Consider the following 17,908-nt stretch of genomic DNA (forward strand, 5'->3'; position numbering starts at 1 on the left):
TGAGAATAGTTAAAAATGATGAAGGATCAAGGTACCGCAAACAAAAGGAAAGGGAGGTTTGTAATCTTCGCCGTGGACAGGTTGAATTCAGTCCCAAAACTTTATAAGCAAGAAGGAAAATACATGCAATACTAAATTATAAAATTTGTGAGGGAAATACAATCATCAGAGTCCCTAAATATAAAAAATACAACATCAGCATTCATAAAACAAGAACAAGACACAAGATGAGAATTAAGTGAAAATGTATTAGTCGTAAAATACTTATCTGGACTTTGTGTCTTACAAACAAAATATTACTTTTTAAAATACCTGTAAAACTACCCAAAACTATATATTTGGCCAAATATAAAACCTATTAGTTTCTAAGGTAGAAGTGATACACATGAATTTCTCTGAGATGACATACAAACATGTAACTTAATTCAAACCTAGAAAACACAGGAAGACTGCCTTCTCTAACTTGAAAATGTTACATTTCAACTTGTCTTTGATCAAGGAAATTCAAAATAAAGTTTCCATTGCTTTCTTCCTTCTTCCTACAGTTTTGTTGATGTATAATTGATAATTTATGAAATGTGCAAATGTAATGTACACAATTTGCTACTTTGATATATGTGTGTGTTGTGAAATGATCACCACAATCAAGGTAAGGAATCCATTGCCTCACACAATTGACACTATTGTTACTATTATTGTGCCTGGTAAGAACACTTAGTATTCAAATTTCTAGTACAGGTAGTATTATTGATTATAGTAACATCATTGTGCATCAGCTGTCCAGAATTTATTCAGCTTGGATAATTGCAACTCTGTAGCCTTTGGTCACCATTGCTTCATTTCCCTTGGCTGCTTCCCCTGGCAACCACTATTCTACTTTCTACGTCTATTAATTTTACTATTTTAGATTCCACAATAAGTGAGGTCAGGCAGTATTTGTCATTCTAGCTTATAGCACTTAGTATAATGTCCTCCTCCAGGTTCATTCATGTTGGTACCAAAGGCAAGATTTCTTTCATTTTAAAAAAATCTTTAACATGTCTATTTGTTTATGAGAGGGAGAGGGAGATCTTCCACCCACTGGTTTACTTCCCAAAAGACCACAAAAGTCAGTGCGGGGCCAGGCCAAGCTAGAAGCTAATAACTAACTCAGCCTGGATCTCTCACGTGGATGTCATGGGCCTCAGCATTTGAACCATTATCTGCTGCCTCCTAGGATGTATTAGCAGGAAGCTGGTTCATATGTGGAGTAGCTAGGACTGGAACCACATGGGAACAGGTGTCAAACAGTAGTATAACCCATTACACCACAATACCTGCCCTGCTAGTTATATTGTTCATTTTTTTGAGGAATTTCATAGAGTTTTTAATACTGGCTATACCAATTTATATTCCTATGGCATGTATTTTGGTTTCCTGTTCTCTATAGCCTTGCCAGCTCTTGTTACCTTTTGTCTTTTTGATAATATCTTTTGACATATGTAAGGTGCTATCTCATTATGGTTTTGATTTCCGTTTCCCAGGTGATTAGTGCTATCATGTACCTTTCCACATAACTGTTGGCCTTTTGTAAATCCTTTCTTCAGAAATGTCTGATCAGGTCTTTGGCTCATTTTCAAAATACGGATATTTGAGGGTTTTTTTGATATTTAGTTGTATGATTTCCATATATATTTTAGATATTAGTCACTTATGGATACAGATTTTGAAAATATTTCTTCCCCTTCTGTAGATGGCTTTTTCACTCTGTTGTTTCCTTGCTGTGTAGCAGTTTTTAGTTTGATACAAACAATCCCAATCATCTATTTTGTTGCTCCTATTTTGGGGAACATATTCAAAAAGTCATTCACAGACTTATGTCCTGTGATTTCTCTTAGCAATGTATAGTTTCAGGCTTTATGTTTAAATCTTTAACCCATTTTGAGTTGGTATGAGGTTCCAAGATCATTTTTCTGTATGTGGCTATCCAGGTTTCCAAATACCATCTTCTGAGAAAACTAGTCTTTCCCCGTTGTGAGTTTTGATACCACTGTTAAAGATCAAATGATTGACTATAGTCTTGTAATTTTTTTTTAAAGATTGATTGATTGATTTGAAAGGCAGAGTTATACAGAGAGGGAGAGAGAGAGAAGAGAAAGACATACAAAGATTTTCCATCTACTGCTTCACCCCAAATGGCTGCAACAGCCAGGTCTGGGCCAGGCTGAAGCCAGCTTTCTGGAGCCCTATCTGGGTCTCCAACATAGGTAACAGAGGCCCAAGTGTTTGGGCCATCTGCCAGTGCTTGCTCAGGTGCATTTACAGTGAGCTGGATGGGAAGTGGAGCAGCCTGGTCTTAAGCTGGAGCTCATATGGGAGGCTGGTGTCACAGATGGTGGCCTAACTGGCACTACAATGCCAGACTCTTGGATTTCTTTGGAGGCTCTATGTCCTGTTCCATTGGTCTGTATCTCTGTTTATGCTGGTACCATACTATTTGGATTACTGTAATATATTTGTAATATATTTTGAAATCAGGAATGCACTCCCCCCTCCTCCAAACAGAAATGTTGTTTGAAAGAGTCTCTTAGAGTTCATAGGATTGAGAGTGTTTTAAACATTGTCGTTTTGGTTTGTTTATATTTTGTGATTTTTTTCCTATGATGATCATATATTACCTGATAGTAATTAAAAACATATGTTAAAATAGTGAAATGCATTACATTAAAATAGTAAAAAAGAGGTCCAGCTTGAAAAAAAATTCTATATGAAAAAATAGGAAATTATTTTTTCAATTTATTATCTATTAGAATTTATAGTAAATAATTTAAATAATCCATAAAATAAATTTGTATAACTGCATGATCAGTGATTAAGAAAAAGAATAAGGCAAATCAATTAAATATTCAGTTTGGGAAATTTAAGATTAAGAAACAAACCAGAAAAGTTTAGAGGGAACATTATTTAGAGAGAAAATCCCTATCCATTGCATGTGAAAAAGGAAAAAAAATGCATTAACAATGATTGAATAAAGACAACCATGAATCAGAAAAACTAAAAAAGCCATAAATGTGAAATATGTTCTCTGGAAAATAAAGTACATAAACTCTTAACTAGCATCAGTAAAGAGAAAATACAGAATGCAAAATAGTAGCATGGAAATAACTAATGATAAAAAGTAAAAACATGACACTCTTTTCTCAACCTTTTGCAAGGGAATTTGAAATTTCTAGTGAAATGAATAATTCATGGTTTTCCAAGAAATATTTCTTAGGAAAATACAAAATATAGGGAAAACTCCAGTAAGCCAATTAGCAAAAGAAAAATTGGGAAAAAAATGATGAAGAGAATCCCTCAAGAAATTCCACGTCAGAGGTACATTAACAGGAGAATTCTTTCAATGTTTTAAGAACAAATAATTCTAATGGCAGACAGTTGTAGACAAGAATATCTTTCAAACCATTTTATTTTCAAGTATAAGATTGTTATCAAAATCTAAAAAAAGTAGCACAAAAAGAAAACTTCACTCCAATCTCAGTTATGAATATCAATGCAAATACCTTAATTTAGTAGCAAACAAAATCCAGTAGCACATTTAAGAATGCCACATCCAAAACAAGTGGGATTTATTTTAATAATGCAAGGAGAAAATTATGTTATTATTTCCCTAGACTGTAAGTGCCATTTTTGTTAGACAAATAAAACAAATCTCATAAGGACTTGCCATGGAGAGTGGTGTATTCAAAAACGTCTCTAAATTTGCCCCCTCCCAATATTTCCTTAAAATTACAATACAAATATGTTTTTAAAGTGAAACCCATAACCAAGAGAAAAAAAGAGAGGAGTCATGAGAGAAAACTGACTTAGCATACACAAGAAAACTAAATCCTAAGCCAATCATGGAGAAAACCAAGCAGAGATTCCACTTTAGCATTAAGTGTTCTCAAAAGTTTTAGGATTTGGAAGTGCCTGATGTCTTTGAAAAAAGGGTAAAGGAATAGTAGCTACAATAAGGAAGATGGAGTGAGAGCTATTTAAGAAGAAGCTATGCTCAGTCCCATGTTTCTCAGTGACTCTATTTTTCCCATTCCAAAGACAGGGCATAGTTGAGAGCAGTGAATCTGTACTGGAGACAAGGAAACTGTGTGATGCTATGAGAGGTTCATGCTGACAGTCCTGGTGTTCCCCCTATTCACATCTCAGAACACTGGTTGCTTGACCTCTGGCATCTTAGCCAGAGTCTAAGCTCTGGAAAGTCTTCACTAAGAAATCTGACCAGCTCAGAGTCCTCCCCTTATTGAGATGGTGCAGTCCTGAACAATGAACCTCAAATATCTCAATCCATGTGCTCAGCTTCCAAAGCACTCTTAATTCCTGACTTTAAAATACTAGCAGACAATCACAGATATCCTGAAATTTGAGGAATGCCCCCAAGAAGGAATTTTAATGCAAACATAAAGCAAAACCGAAAGCCAACTAAACAAGAAATAAAACATTTCTTGGGATAAATAAGCTCTGTAAAGTTAATACTTTCAGAATTAAGATAAGACAGTGTCATTATAAAATCAAAACAAAATACTAAAAAAAAAAATTAAGAGATAAGCAGAAGCTGTTGGGTTAAATATATATAACAGAAATGAAGGATACACTATAAAAGTAGGAGGTGGGCAAACCCCCATGCCAGTTTGCCTTAGGCACTGAGAGAGTCTTGTGTCCTGGGAATACTCTTTCCTGCGTCACTGTTGTTGGAAGATAAATAAACTTCTCAAGCTGTTGAACAAAAGGCAAAATGATGAGAACTAGAGGATTACCTCAAGCTTGCTCAGCATCCAGAGAGAGAAGAGAGAAAATGGGAAAGGAAACAATTTCAGAGCATTTTCCAAAACAACAGGCAAATGTCACAATTTAAAGGGCATCACCAAGTTCCTCCCATAGTGGATGAACACACACTCATCTCAAGGCACATTTTGGGGGAGTTTTCAGACTACTGGAAACAAAAATACCTTGTGTTCTTGCAGAGAGAGAGAGATAGCAGGCAAAGTATCAGTGTCCTATACAAATGGTCAGAATGAACTGCTGGGCTTCTCAACCACACTGCACAGTAGAAGTCTGTGTAAAAATATTTTCAAAATTCTGAAGGCGGTTATTTTCCAACTTAACATCTAAACATTTTAATGTAATAATAGAACACAATGATTTCTCAACAAATTGTCAAAAGTTTGCTTTTAATATTCTGTTTTCCCAAGAAGCTCCTTTAGGGCCTAGTAAATATGAGAGGAATCCAAGGAAAAGTGACACAGGGTTCTGAACACAAGAGGCAGAGAAAATTTCCAGGGTATTGGGCAAGTGCCTCACAGGGCAGTGCCTTGTAAGAAGCACAGGAGACAGCAGCACAGAGAGAGCAGGTGCTTCCCGTGGCATCCACACTGAACACACGGCCTCCGAGCAGCCTTTCCTGTGTGTGCTCTGCCGTCAGCTGGATGGGACTCAAGTGAGCCTGGCCAAGGTTCGTGGCTCTCTCCATCCTGTTCAAGTGCTGACAAAATTCTGCTCTCCCTCTTTGCCCAGCTGCTGCAATAACCTGTAGACACCACCTCATCCCACAGAATCTTCAGGTTTGTCCTCAGTCCTGAGTGTGGGAGACTGAGCACAGTATACGTAGTAAGTTTAAAATGCAGAGTTGCCCACCTTCTCCAACTATTTCCCTCCTAAATGTAGAGAACTTGACTTCACCAGATCCCACTTGTGGCAAAACCTTGGTTCCTGTGGGCCAGGGTCACTACAAGAGTGTATGTTGAGAACGGGTTCTTGAATAAACCAGAGATTGTCCAGGCTGCCTTTATCTGAGCACCTTCAAGTATCAATAACAATGCTGTCCTCTTCTTACAGTTAGTCTTGTACTCCTAATTCTGTTTTCATGCTAATCACATTACACACTAATTAATAAAAGTAATTGTTGCTAACATAAAATATGGGATTTGAATACATTTTCATTTATTTCTCAATCTCATAAATCACCATCTTTAATGGACAAATACTACATGTGCCCCATTTAAGGTGCCCACTAACATAGCTGCTGTTTCACAATGTTAGATTTACTTGCTGATGAAATGAAACAAACAAACAAAAAAAAGAAGCAAAAACTACACCTGGCAAAGAGGAGATAAACTTATTACTCTGTTAAGTGACTTGTATGTAAAGTGATACATCCAGAACTTCTAAGAGAATGAACAGCATGATAACTATAATCAGATAGATGTGTCTTGTTTGAACATCAATAGCATTCACGTACAGATAGAGGAATGTTCCAAAATTTTTGTTAAATAAAAAAAAGATACAGAATATTGTATAGAGGATGTTATCTTCTCACAGTAAATGTAAATAAATGTATACTTGCAATAGGTGTGAAATAAGAATATATTTCTATTTGCCCTATATGTAATAGAAACATTTGCAGATCAAACAAGGACATAATAAAAATAACAACAGCTTAGTCACTTTTTCAAAGTACAGACAAGTGAAACCCCTCATCTTTCAAACATAAAAACTGTAGAATTGTAATTTTTACCTGCCACATCTTTTCCAAGCAAGCTTGGAAATCATTGCTTAAAAATATATAAAATGAAACTTTTTGGATACAACAAACACATTCAGTGTAAATTTGAGAAAGTCAATTGATGACTTAAAGTATGGATCTGGTGATTTGAGTTTAACTTACATAAAAATATTAATTACAGTTTTAACAGCTGAATTCACCAGTTAGCTGGATGTCATTTGAGGCAGTTTGCATCATTTTATATTAAATTTCCATTTTACACAAAGCCAAATACATTTATTCATTGCTGAATGAGCAGAAAAATAATAGAAGACATTATTGAACTCAGAAAACTATTGCATACTTTTGAAAAGTCAAACAGACCTGCATTAAGCACACACTATATTCCGTATCACACTTGCCTTAGTGATCACAAAGGTGAATTAAGCAGGTTTCATGTCATAGGGTTCATATTCTGAGAGCTTTTACTGTAGGGTAATCACTTTCAATTTCTTTTCTTTGTATTTCAAAGATTTATTTATTTGCAAATCAGAGTTATAAAGAGAGAGGGAAAGAGATGTTTCATTACCTGGTTAACTTCCCCAAATGGTTGCAACAGCCAAGTGAGGGCCAAATGGAAGCCAGGGGCCAGGAACACCATGCTGATCCCCACATACATGGCAGGGGCCCAGGTACTTAGACCATCATCCGCTGCCTTACCAGGCACATTTGCAGGAAGCTGGAAAGGAAACAGAGTACCTGGACTAAAACTGGCTCTCTGACCTGGGATGCCAATATTGCAAGCCAGAGCTTAACCCTCTGTGCCATAATGCTGGCCCATCAACTTACTTGTTCAATTTTAGAAATATAATCTATGCTTATAGATTGCTGAAAACATAGCTATTTTTAGATCTATACTTAGAGGGATCGCTGTGTTGCAGCTTTTTGGTGTAGCCTCAAGAAATCTCACTCTTTGATTGTCTTACTCCATTCTCAAAATTTATGGCCTCTTTATTTTATATTTTTTACAGATTTCATTTATTTATCTGAGAGGCAGAGTCATAGACAGAGAGGAAGAGACAGAGAAAGGTCCTCCATCTGCTGGCCCACTCCCTAACTGGCCGCAGTGGCCAGAGCTGGGCCTATCCGAAGCCAGGAGCCAAGAGCCTCCACTGGGTCCCTCACACAGGTGCAGGGGTCCAAGCACATGGGCCATCCCCCACTGCTCTCCCAGGCCACAGCAGAGAGCCAGATTGGAAGAGGAGCAGCAGGGATATGAACCAGAACCTATAAGAGGTTCTGAGGCCTCAGGCAAGGCCCAGGCCACCGTGCCATAGTACCTGCCCCATATGGCTTCCTTTGGTAGTTCCTACTTCCTCGGCATCTCCATCTGCTTTCCATGTTAACGACACTTACTTAAGGCCTCTTTACATCCCCTTCCAGCACTGAATTCATCTAATTGCTGCAAGACAATCCCATTCACTTTCTCTAGATTGACCTCTCCTGGCTCCCTTATCTATGCTAACTTATCTCCGTAATTTTTTATGCCACTAGCTGAACCTAGTGCTTCTGTCCCTCTGCTTGTGTGTCTATATCTTCTGCAGTGCATTCCACTTTCTTCCCTGGTGCCCTGCATACCAAATCACAAACATCCTTAAATTAATATCCACTGCTAGGGCTGGCGCTGTGGCGTAGTAGGCTAAGCCTCTGCCTATGGTGCCAGTATCCCACATAGGCCCTGGTTCATGTCTGGCTGCTCCACTTCCCACCCAGCTCCCTGCTGATGGCCTGGGAAGGCAATGGAATATGGCCCAAGTCCTTGGACCCCTGCACTTGCATGGGAGACCCGAAAAGAATCTCTTGGCTCCTGGCTACAGATCTGCTCAGCTCCAGCCATTGTGCACATTTGGGGAGTGAACTTGTGGATGGAAAAACCTTCTTCTCTCTCTTCTCCCTCTCTGTGTCTATAAGTCTACCTCTCAAATAAATAAATAAATAAATCTTTTAAAAATCCACTGTTTCCCACCTTTTCTGTGATGATTTGTCTAACCCCAGCCACCCCTCATTGGATGGGCTCTCTCTTTCCTTATACATTTCTCCTCAATACTTTCAACAAATTTTTTCAAAAAAATTTACTTTTCAAATAATTTTTCTCAAAAAAATACTTCAGGAGACATTCTGCAGATTCTTGCTTTATTATGCAAAAGAGAGAGGAAATGGGGCACCTAGAGAGATTATTGAAAGAGCAAAGGATACTCTATGAAAGCACGTGTCCCACCTCCTCCCTAGGCCAGGCTCTTATTACTAGTTATTCATTCTGACTTATGTCTACACTAGATCTAAATCCAAGTGTGCCTGACTTGTGTGCACTAATGTACTCTTTATGCCTTTCTCCTTCCCAGGGTGTGACAGTCCCTCACAAGCCTGTCTCCCTCCATCCTTTGTATCAGACTAAACTCTATCCTCCTGCTAAGTCCCTGCTGCATTCACAGAACCTTCCCCATGCTGACTGTCTTACCCCTGGACCCTTCAGTCATGTGTCCTCCTTCTCCTTGACTGATGAGCAGGAGAATTCTCCCACCCTCCTTAGTCACAGCACGTATAACAAGGTGAGAATTTCCTGTGCTTTGAAGCTTTACAATGCTTAACTTAAAACTAAATGTGGAGGATTACATATATTGCAGATACTTAAATATTTAATTTTTAAATGTATTAAGAATATTAAATATGTATACTACAGAATATTACTTTACAAGGAGATCATTATTGACCTTGGGAAGTAAGAAAAATGTCTTTCCTTTCAGTCATTGCCCAATTTGTGCTCTTCATTGTTTCATATTCTAACTCTAATGTGAAAATTCCAAGAAATTTTCTGAAATCTTACAATATGCCACTATTAGTTTATGTTCTAGTCTCAGTTCCATGTTCTTAAAAAGCTTCTTCAAATTATAGTGCATTAATGAAGAGGCACTTAAAATTATTAAATAGGTAAAGGAGTATTTGGAATTTACTGCAGGTTCCTGCAATCTTACATTAACCTTTTATTTTAAAATATACCTTGCTGCTTCATAGTGTGTACCAAAGAATATGTAAAAAAATGAAGCATTCAAAACCTGTGTTTCAAATGTGTGTGTGTATGTGTGTGTATGAAACAATACAAATAAAATGATATTTATAGTTGGCTTTGGAATGCAATCTTGTATGGTGCATTAAAAAAATAAGCTGTTGAAACAACATGTGGTTTATGTATAAGTGCCCTTTGCTCTTCTGACCATTGCCATAGGATATCCTGATTAGTCCTGACCTTCAGATCCTGAAAATTTTCTAAAAGAATTGCCTGGTCAAGTTCAGCCTCCAAACAAATATTTCTATAAAATTTAAAAATATTTACAAGCTTTTACTTTGCAAATTATTTATATCTAATTAAATAAGTATATCTCTATACTTGGAAATCAGTGAAAACCATCTTCTAGGATATAGTTGAGCAAAATTCCTTGGGCATTTAAACTTTTTTTTTTTAGGAAAAAATTCATAAACCAAATCTAAACACAATCAGTTGAAAAGTAAATGCTATTATACAAGGAAGAATTAGATTTTTCTATTTATAATACCACCCATAATGAATAAATGATCAATTGTGAAATGAACAACTTTTGAAATACCCATTTTCTGTCAGCAAAATGATTTAGGGCATAGGATGGCCTTTTTATGAGTTTTGTTTGTTTCTTACTCTTGGTTAGGGAAAATATAACTTTTAAAAAATGGTTTTATGCTATTTGAAACTTTCTGATTTAATATTTGCCAATGTTTATGAAATACATTTAGTAATTAGAGTTAATAATTCTGATAAAATGTAATATTTCTCTTTTTTAACTTTTATTTAATGAATATAAATTTCTAATGTACAGCTTATGGATTACAATGGCTTCCCCCTCCCATAACTTCCTTCCCACCTGCAACCCTCCCCTCACATCAAGATTCATTTTCAATTTTCTTTATATACAGAAGATCAATTTAGTATATGTTAAGTAAAGATTTCAAAAATTTGCACCCACAAAAAAACACAAAGTGTAAAATACTGTTTGAGTACTAGTTATAGCATTAAATCACAATGTACAGCACATTAAGGACAGAGATCCCACATGAGGAGCAAGTGCACAGTGACTCCTATTGTTGACCCAACAAATTGGCACTCTAGTTTATGGCGCCAGTAACATTTATTTGGAAACACCTCTTAAATATCTAACATGGTATAGTTTGTTTAACCAGTAAACTTAAGCACAAACATATAAAATGTTTTTAGTTTCTTTCTACCAACAAGTATAAAACATATGATACAGAGATTCAGGTCACATGAACTAAAATGTATCTTTGATTGATTTTAGCAGCTTAAATTTATCTTATCTATAAGCCAATTAAAATAAAATTCTTAATAAAATTTTCTTTATAAATTATCATCTATGATAGGATTATGATTGTATTTTATAGATCTTAATTATAGGAAATAATTCATTCTTTGGAAGTTTTGATAGTGTTTTCTGGAATTATTCAGCATGCATAGACCTGGTATTTCATTCATATGGTAGTCTTTCATTGTCAGTCTGTGAATAACACTGCATATGAGCTTTGTGAAGTAGGAAGACTATTTTTATATCACAAATCTTCATATTAGATTTTATCTTTCAAAGTCTGGGATTTATTGATACTGAATTGTCATTTGTATCCAAAATAGTGAAAGTAATAAGATAGTAAGACATTTCTTAATTTAATTTCTTATTCATATATCTATTGTTCCTATTAAAATATATGAATTACCAAATTTAATATGTACATTTACAAAGTTTGCATTGTAAACAATGGGCAACAGTATACTAACTTACTGAGACTGTTCTATTTTGCTTGAAGTAACTTCCTGCCTAAGATTGTAAAACATAGTCTTTCATCTAAATTAGTTTCTGCCAATATCTTAATACTTTCCTCAATCTTACATCTATTCCAATATTACAGCTCTACACATGGGCTGTTCTTCAAACTCAAATCGCAGCCCCACCCCAAGAACCAGGCTGAACTTGCTTAACTTGTCAATCTTTAGGATCTTTCATCAACTGCAGCTATAGAAGGTGTTTAAAACTTTGTATTGTTCTGTTGAAACTGCAATGCATTCTTCTAAATCTTCACCCAGTTTCTCATATCCTAATTTCTCATTCTAATCTCTCACCCCTTTTCTTGCTTTCAAGCTATGTAGAACTCTGCATATAGTGTCACATCATACTGTATGATGATGTTTGAGCACTTTCCTTTTCGTCTCAGTATAAAACAGTATATTCACTTTTTTTTTCCTCTTTCCTCTGCTCTCAGGAAGGTAGTAATTTCTCTTATCTCTTCTTTAATCCTTAAACAGTGATAATAGTGTGATGCCTCTGGTGACTCTAGGTTCATTTCTTGACCCAGATGTTGGACAAATCATTTAGCCTCACCATGCCTCTGTTTATTCATTTTTAAAATGGGAATGATAATAGTATCACCTTACCAGAGTATCACCAGAATAAGATGTAGTAGTCAGAGTAAAGCATTTAAAAAGGAGAGAACAACCCAACATGGGAAGTGGGATACACAGCAGACTCATAGAATGGCAGATGTCCTAAACAGCACTCTGGCCTCAGAATCAGCCCTCAAGGCATTTGGATCAGGATAAAAAGCCCATGAGAGTATTTCAGGCATGGAAAGCCAAGACACTGTGGCAAAAAAAAAAAAAATGACCTAAATGAAAGATCTCTGAGAGTGAGATCCCAGCAGAAAGAATGGGACATCAAAGAAGGAGGTACCTTTATCTGAATGGAGGAGAGAACTTCCACTTTGACCATGGCCTTCTCTAAGTAAGATCAGAGTTGCGAACTCAAAAGGCTTCCATAGTCTTGGCAGCTCATGACAAGAGCCTTGGGTGATTACTGATGTCATAAATAAGAGTGTCAATTGTTAAATCAACAACAAGAGTCACTGGGCACCTACTCCCCATGTAGGATCTCTGTCCTTAATGTGATGTACTATGTGAATTAATGGTATAACTAGTACTCAAATAGTACTTTATACTTTGTGTTTCTGTGTGGGTGCAAACTGTTGAAATCTTTACTTAGTATATACTAAATTGATCTTCTGTGTGTAAAGATAATTGAAAATGAAACTTGATGTGAATGGGATGGGAGAGGGAGTGGGAGATGGGATGGTTGTGGGTGGGAGGGAGTTTATGGGGGGGGGAAGCCGCTATAATTCAAAAGCTGTACTTTGGAAATTTATATTTATTAAATAAAAGTTAAAAAAGAGTAAAGCATTTAGAAAAGTGACTGAAAAATAATAAGAACCATATAAAGATTAGGTCTTATTATTTCTAAACCTTTGGGTGTTATCATTCCTATCATTCTCTTGAGTCTTCATTAAATCTTTCTAAATTGGATGCCGCCCCTTCATCTGCAGGATCCTAAAGAACAATTAAAATGGGGGCCTGTACTGCACTGGGTGTAGTGGGTAAAGCATGCTGCTTGTTTTGCTGACATCTCATATGTGCACTGGTTTGAGTCCCAACTGCTTTGCTTCCAATCCAGCTCCCTTCTAATGTATCTGGAAAAGCAGCCCAAGCTGGTCCAAGTATTTGGGCTGCTGCACCCAGTGGGAGACCTAGAAGAGGATCCTGGCTCTTGGCTTCAGATCTGCCCAGCTCTGGCCATGGTAGCCATTTGGAGAGTGAACCATTGGATGGAACATCTCTATCCTTCTGTCTCTATAGCTCTGCCTTTCAAATAATTAAATAAATAAATCTTTTAAAGAAATGTAAAATGATCACTTCACCATCATTTTCTTTGATGATGCTGCATAAAATTGCTAAAATTAGTAATTTCAAAATTTTCTTTCTTTCACAGTGGTCAGTAGCCAATGGTTCCATTCCTTTTCAATAAACTCACTCTTTAACCCCTTTAAAAAGCCTTTTTTTTATCCTTACCACTCTATGAAATTGCTCTGTCAAGGATAAACTGCTTGTCAGCAATTCAGTCGAATTTCACCAATCCTCCATCTCTTTTATAGCTCTGTATCAATTGACACAGTTGGTCATTCTGTCTCAAATTTCTGTCCTCACTTTGCTCTTGGGATTTTATGTGCATTCCAACTCTGGAACTAATCCTTCATTGATTTCTTTGTGGACAGTTATTGCTTCTCTACTCCTCTTTCTAATTGCCCCACTTCAGATATGTATCTACTTGCAATCTTCAAATGATTATCTTAGTACTGATGTCTCAAAGCCACATTTCCAATTTTGTTTCTCAATGAGATTCAGTATGCTGCTTGCTTATCATTTTCCCTAGGTTGACATGTTGTCAACTCACTATTCATTTTGCCTCAAACTAGTATAGCAATAGCTTCCCTACTGCTGTCATTAATATCATCATTCTCAGTCCCTAAAGTCAAAACTGAATTCATTTATCATGTTTCATGCTTTTTCAGCTTTGCCCTTACAGCTAGATATTTGCCAAGTTGAATGAATTCTTCTTTTGCAATTATTATTTTATTATCTCATACTGTTCACTATTATTATTTTACTTTACTTAAACTTTTCTACTTATTTTCCTCTGGACATGCCTTAGTAATTCCTTATTCTTCCAGTTATGCATGCATTTTCCCCATACAAAATATTCTCTCTTGTTTTACTTACTCCTTGTTAATTCAAACTATCCTCATACTTTAAGATCAAGTCAAGTTTTCTTCTTCTCCTATGAAGTTTCTCCATGAATCAACATCGAAAATAATCTTTTTCCCCTCTTTTCAATTTCTATAATCTTTGCCAGTGCCAAGACATCTTATGTGTAAGTTATTGTGTATGTATCTATCCATTGTGCTTGGCTTGGTGTTTTCTAGGTTATGACATTATTCATATGGCATTTTCTACCTTATTGGTGTACAACAAATATATGTTAATGATGAATCAGTCCTAAAATTACCCAGCTTATTTACTATGAGCCCCAGATGCTTGAATAATTATGATTGGTTCTATTTTGATAAAAAAAAAAACAGATCTGAGTCAATGTATGGATTTAGCACATTTGAAATAATTTCAGTTAACTGAGGATTTCTCTTTTGTTGCCAGCTGCATCCAATTTGCACATGGCGTGGGAGCATAGATAGGGTGAGGATGTGGAGGAAGAAGACATCTGGTCTTCTTCTGATGCATGTGGTCTCTAACATCCTCTGCAGTGTCCTCTGCAGGGATCTGGGTGGGAAGTGGAGAGCCAGGACACAAACCAACACCCACGTGGCATCATAGGCAGAGGTTTACCCCACTGCAGCACAGTGCCAACCACAGTGAATATTGTTAACCTGCATACTGGGAGTAGGTGAACTCTTTGAGGCTATCTCAGAATCCTCACCTTGGATTACCTCATTTCCTTTTCTGCTCCTCCTTTACACCCCTCAACTTCACCATAAGAAACTCCAGGAGTCCACATCTGTCAGTTTGGCTACTCACGACAATTTATTTTTAACTGCAAATCCATACCTGCTGTGATTGCTCTGTTAGTCAGTCCGATGTAGATAGTCACAGAGCAGGGAAACACTTGAGTAACGTATGCCCATGGTTCCAGCTGAGCATGAATAAGGCAACGCTCTGTTTTTTCAATCAGCTGGCATGTGAACAACTGTCATTTTTGCCATCTATTTAGTACCATTGTTTATTTTTCTATCTTATTATGTGTACGTTGTTGGTGATTTTTTGTAGTTTAAAACGGCCCCTAAGTATAGTGTTGAAGTGCTGTTCAGAGCTCCTAAGTGCAACAAGACTGTGATGTGTCTTATAGAGAAACTGTGTGTGTGTGTATGTGTGTGTGTGATAGGTTTCCATTCAGCATGAGTTTTAGTGTCATTGGTCAGTATTAATGAAGCAGTAGGATATCAAGTAAGTATCTTTAAAAGAAACACACATTGAACAGGTGATTTGCTTATTATTTGTTGAAACTTGCAGGAACTTAATTCTGTATTTCTGCCAAGAGCAATGGTTCAGTATTCACTAATTCCATGTTCACCATGAATTTATAGGGTCTCACTACTATGAATAATGAGAATCATTTGTAACTGAGGTTTTCTTAGGTGTGACTTTGGGAGGTGTTACTAGGAAACACCAATTAGAGGAATAGGGGACTAAGAAAAGGAAGAGAAGGCATCTAGTAAAGGGTGTGTTAACAAGGAAGTTATTAGTGCCAGGAACCGGAACTTGGTCTTATTGGGTAACTCAGGGTGGGGGGTAGCTAATAGAGGGCATACACCTTGGAGCCATGTTATCTGAGGAATGAAGGAGGGACAGTCTGGCAGTCCCTAGCTGAGGACTGTTGCTGAGGGAGGGGAATATTAATCCCATAAAGAGCCCTGAGGCATAGAAAAGCAGAGGCAGGCAGTTTGAAATTTAGAGGCTGGCTGAGGTGAAAATCACCTGGAAAGACATAAATGGATCAATGATTTATATGACATATATGGTCACCAAATTTATGTTTATGATCTTACTTTGATTTGCAAATCAAAGCTTTGGCTACTAAAACATGAGGATATTTTTGAGATAGTATGCAATGGACTACACTTAGTGCTAAAACAATAAAGGGTACACAGGAAATATCTACCTGGGTACATGAGGTTAGTATCTTAATACTGTATCTCATCTGTAATCATTTTTGCCACTTTTTCCTCCAGTTTGCAATGAATGTCAAAAGTTTTGTCTTCAAAGGTAACAAAGCAGCATGCTTATCTAATCTGTTTATATCTAAAGGCACACTGTAGTCCATTCTCTATATCTGAGAATTCAGTCCATTAAAGATTATTAATTCTACCTAGGCACCACTGCTACAGTGCCATAGAGATCTCACCTACTTTTGTGGTCCTCAGGCAACAAAACTAAATATAGTGTGCACACACATTTATCATTCTCCTTAACTTTTACTGTTTACTCCATCCTTCCTCTGCCTCATTTCTTCTACTCTCATTATCTTTGAGGCATCCTTGTCTTTTTCAATCAATGCTAAATTCCAATTTTTCTGGCCCATTTCAACATTCCAAACTCAATACTCGGCTTTGCGTATTTTTCCCTTTTATCCCAACTATGTGTCTTCCTCTTTTTATTTAGCACAACTACAGGTCACATAGACAGAAAGTTGTGTGTATGGTTGCCTCCTTTGAGTTTCTACTTTGCCAATTTGCACCACAACAAACAAGAAACCCACAGCCAGTCTATGAATAGAACCCAGAGGAGCACAGACTAAGCCTTCCCAGTAAGGAAGACATTTCTGATCTGTTGGCAGGAGAGAGGCTTGATTTCCTAAGCAGGAAGTCTCCGTTTACAGTGCAAGCTTGAGAGGTTTTGCATTTGAGAATAAGATCTTTATGGACAGAGAGATAGCTTTGAAGCCCCAGGAGAAAATTCACAGCTGTATTTCAGGATATCTTCTCAGTTTTCAAAAAGTATATTTTTTGATGCCCAGTTTGTAGCATTGCAGCCATTTTATTATTTTACTTTCAGCTTTTAAAAAGTACATGATGGGGCCAGTGCTGTGGCTCACTTGGTTAATCCTCTGCCTGCGTCACTGGCATCCCTTATTGGCGCCAGGTTCTAGATCGGCTGCTCCTCTTCCAGTCCGGCTCTCTGCTGTGGCCCGGGAAGGTAGTGGAGGATGGCCCAAGTGCTTGGGCCCTGCACCTGCATGGGAGACCAGGAGGAAGCACCTGGCTCCTGGCTTCAGATCAGTGCAGCGCCGGCTGTAGCGGCCATTTAGGGGGTGAACCAACGGAAGGAAGACCTCTCTCTGTCTCTCTCTCTCTCACTGTCTAACACTGTCAAAAAAAAAGGTACATATTATTTGTGCCTTGTTTGTAACCATACACCATCTTATTCAGAGTCTACTTCTGTCCTGTGGGATAGAGAATTAAGTCTGTCATTTCTTCACATCCTCATATCCCTTCTCATTTGTTCCACTGCTATGAAATTCTACCATATATTTTTTATGCAAGGGCCAATTCTAGCTTTCCATGACATTTCTAATTTGAATACTTTTGAGAGCTTATTTCTGGAGCAGCCTCTTGAAAATCCCCTTCTATATTGCTTTCACCCCAAGGTGGCAGAGGGTCATTGATCCACCATGGCTCTCCCTCCTGCCCTGATCTCTTCACAGCTCTGATGCTGCCACTCCCATTTACAGACTCCTAGGCCGCTGTTATTCTCACTAGAGGTCATGGCAAGATCATAAATTCTCACGTAGAAAGGAAATGTGTATTCCTATGCAGATGAGAGTAGGTCAAGATCAGTCGGGGGCATTTTAAAAACATGTAGACTAGTAGGTATTTTGCTTTTTTTCTTGAAGGAATTTTATT

General features: G+C 37.2%; 1 protein-coding gene across 10 annotated transcripts in view; it reads left to right on the top strand.

Annotated features, from left to right (window-relative positions):
* MLIP (muscular LMNA interacting protein) overlaps positions 1-17,908 on the top strand; it is a 295,954-nt gene that overhangs the window by 251,067 nt on the left and 26,979 nt on the right. For 7 of the 10 annotated variants that reach the window (XM_062187543.1, XM_062187544.1, XM_062187545.1 and 4 more), the window contains one exon: positions 8,917-9,123. The exons of the other annotated variants lie outside the window; for them this stretch is intronic. In XM_062187543.1, the coding sequence (XP_062043527.1) occupies positions 8,917-9,123 (207 nt within the window). The remainder of the gene's footprint in view (positions 1-8,916; positions 9,124-17,908) is intronic. 10 annotated transcript variants of the gene reach the window in all.

This window comes from Lepus europaeus, chromosome 3 (assembly GCF_033115175.1).
Source record: "Lepus europaeus isolate LE1 chromosome 3, mLepTim1.pri, whole genome shotgun sequence".
In the NCBI taxonomy this organism is placed as follows: Eukaryota; Metazoa; Chordata; class Mammalia; order Lagomorpha; family Leporidae; genus Lepus; species Lepus europaeus.